Below are 1799 nucleotides of genomic sequence, written 5' to 3'. Positions count from 1 at the left end.
CTATATCATAGCCAGATAACATACAGTATCTAGTCTGATAAATGAACAAGCCCACAGCCAGTAGACCAACTCATATTCTGTTCTTCTGAAACACATTTTCTTCATATCATAATGTTTCTTTAGACCTGAATATAATAAATAATTTGATTTATTGCGATGGTTTTATATTCAATAGATTTATTGACATCGGTGGCTCGTATGCAGCTTGGAGACCTGGAGATACTAAATGTGTTTATGTCAATTAACGGTGAAATTACCGTGAGACCGGTCGTCTTTTGCATGACGATAACCGGCTGACAAAATGTCACGACAGCTATAGCCTTAACTACAGCGCCACATAGACACAAATATAAAATATAACTAACTATATTATTAGCTAGAACAACAATGATTAGCTAACTACGGATTCTGATTTGTCCGAGTACTCGGCCCACCCCTAGTAACCAGAACTCATCCTGTAAAGTCTTGTTTTGAGTTGCTTTTGTAAATCCGAAAATTTGCTTGAGATAATCTCACTGCAACACTGAGTCCATGTTGCTTGACATGTGACGTTTTCAAAGAACTGCCAGTCAAGGTGTGTTCCCCGTCCCACTCAGTCTGTCTTTCCAGACTTCCTGGTAGTTGGACATGAGAGAAAAAGTACTTTTTCAATATCATGGGTGATGTTTTAGTCACTCAAAAGTCTGGGATTCAGAAATACTTTTTTTTGTGACTTTTAACATAGTTCTCCCAGATTTGAGGTGAAATTGAATTGATTATTTGTTTTTTGTCTTTCTGTCAGATGCCTGTGAATTGACACTGGATCCAAACACAGCATTCAAAAACCTCTCTCTGTCTGAGGAGAACAGAAAGGTGACGCGGGTGGACGAAGAGCAGACGTATCCTGACCACACAGATAGATTTGAGAACTGGGATCAGGTGCTGTGTCGAGAGGGTCTGACTGGACGCTGTTACTGGGAGGTGGAGTGGATGGGGCACGAGGTCCATGTAGGTGTAACGTACAGTGGAATAGGAAGGGAAGGAAGGGGTCATGACTGTGGACTTGGATACAATAACAAGTCCTGGACTCTTAGTTGTAATAATGATATTTACACTGCCAGGTACAATAAGAAGCCCGTAACTGTACCTGACCACGCCTTCCGCTCCCACAGAATAGGAGTTTATCTGGACTGGCCGGCCGGCACTCTGTCCTTCTACAGCGTCTCCTCTGACACAATGACCCACCTGCACACATTCCACTCCACATTCACTGAGCCCCTCTATCCAGCATTTCGGATCTGGTACTGTGGCGCCTCTCTGTCCCTGTGCCAGGTTCCCGCTGTGCCAGGTTCCCGCTGTGCCAGGTTCCCGCTGTGCCAGGTTCCCGCTGTGCCAGGTTCCCGCTGTCTCTTGTCCCTCCATATCGAAGTCTAGATAGTTACATGTCTACTTGTTACATAGACTGTTATCGCCCGTTTATTTACTTCGTTGAAGACTAGCGATATATATCGACAAATGGTTCTGTTGCCATAGCTCGTTCCCAGTCGTAAACATGACAAGCCGTATGCAATACCAATTATTTAGATATAGCTGGAGCTTGCCGGATAGCAGCGAGGTTATCCACGTCTCACTAATGGAGGCTCCAGTTCCCGCTCGCCTAGTGCTGCAGGTGTTCCTCGCGTGTAGTCAGGTTTTCGACACTGCATGTGCATGCCAGCGTCTCCCCGCTCATGTCACTCTTGCTTTTTCTGATTTCTTTGGCCTTTGTTGTCCGCTCGTGTGCAGGTTCCCGTGCTTGTCCAGTGTTTCCACGCCGATGT

The 1799-nt window shown here is 45.2% G+C and overlaps 1 protein-coding gene across 1 annotated transcript in view; it reads left to right on the top strand.

The window, feature by feature from the left end:
• The window catches only part of LOC112075382 (protein NLRC3-like), a 24120-nt gene that overhangs the window by 21286 nt on the left and 1035 nt on the right, over positions 1-1799 (top strand). Inside the window, 1 exon segment of the mRNA XM_070440891.1 lies at positions 782-1343. Coding sequence (XP_070296992.1) covers positions 782-1343 — 562 coding nt within the window.

The sequence above is a fragment of the Salvelinus sp. IW2-2015 genome, unplaced genomic scaffold, assembly GCF_002910315.2.
Source record: "Salvelinus sp. IW2-2015 unplaced genomic scaffold, ASM291031v2 Un_scaffold3124, whole genome shotgun sequence".
Lineage (NCBI taxonomy): Eukaryota > Metazoa > Chordata > Actinopteri > Salmoniformes > Salmonidae > Salvelinus > Salvelinus sp. IW2-2015.
The sequence above is the reverse complement of the archived record's forward strand: the minus strand, read 5'-3'. Positions and strand labels throughout refer to the sequence as shown.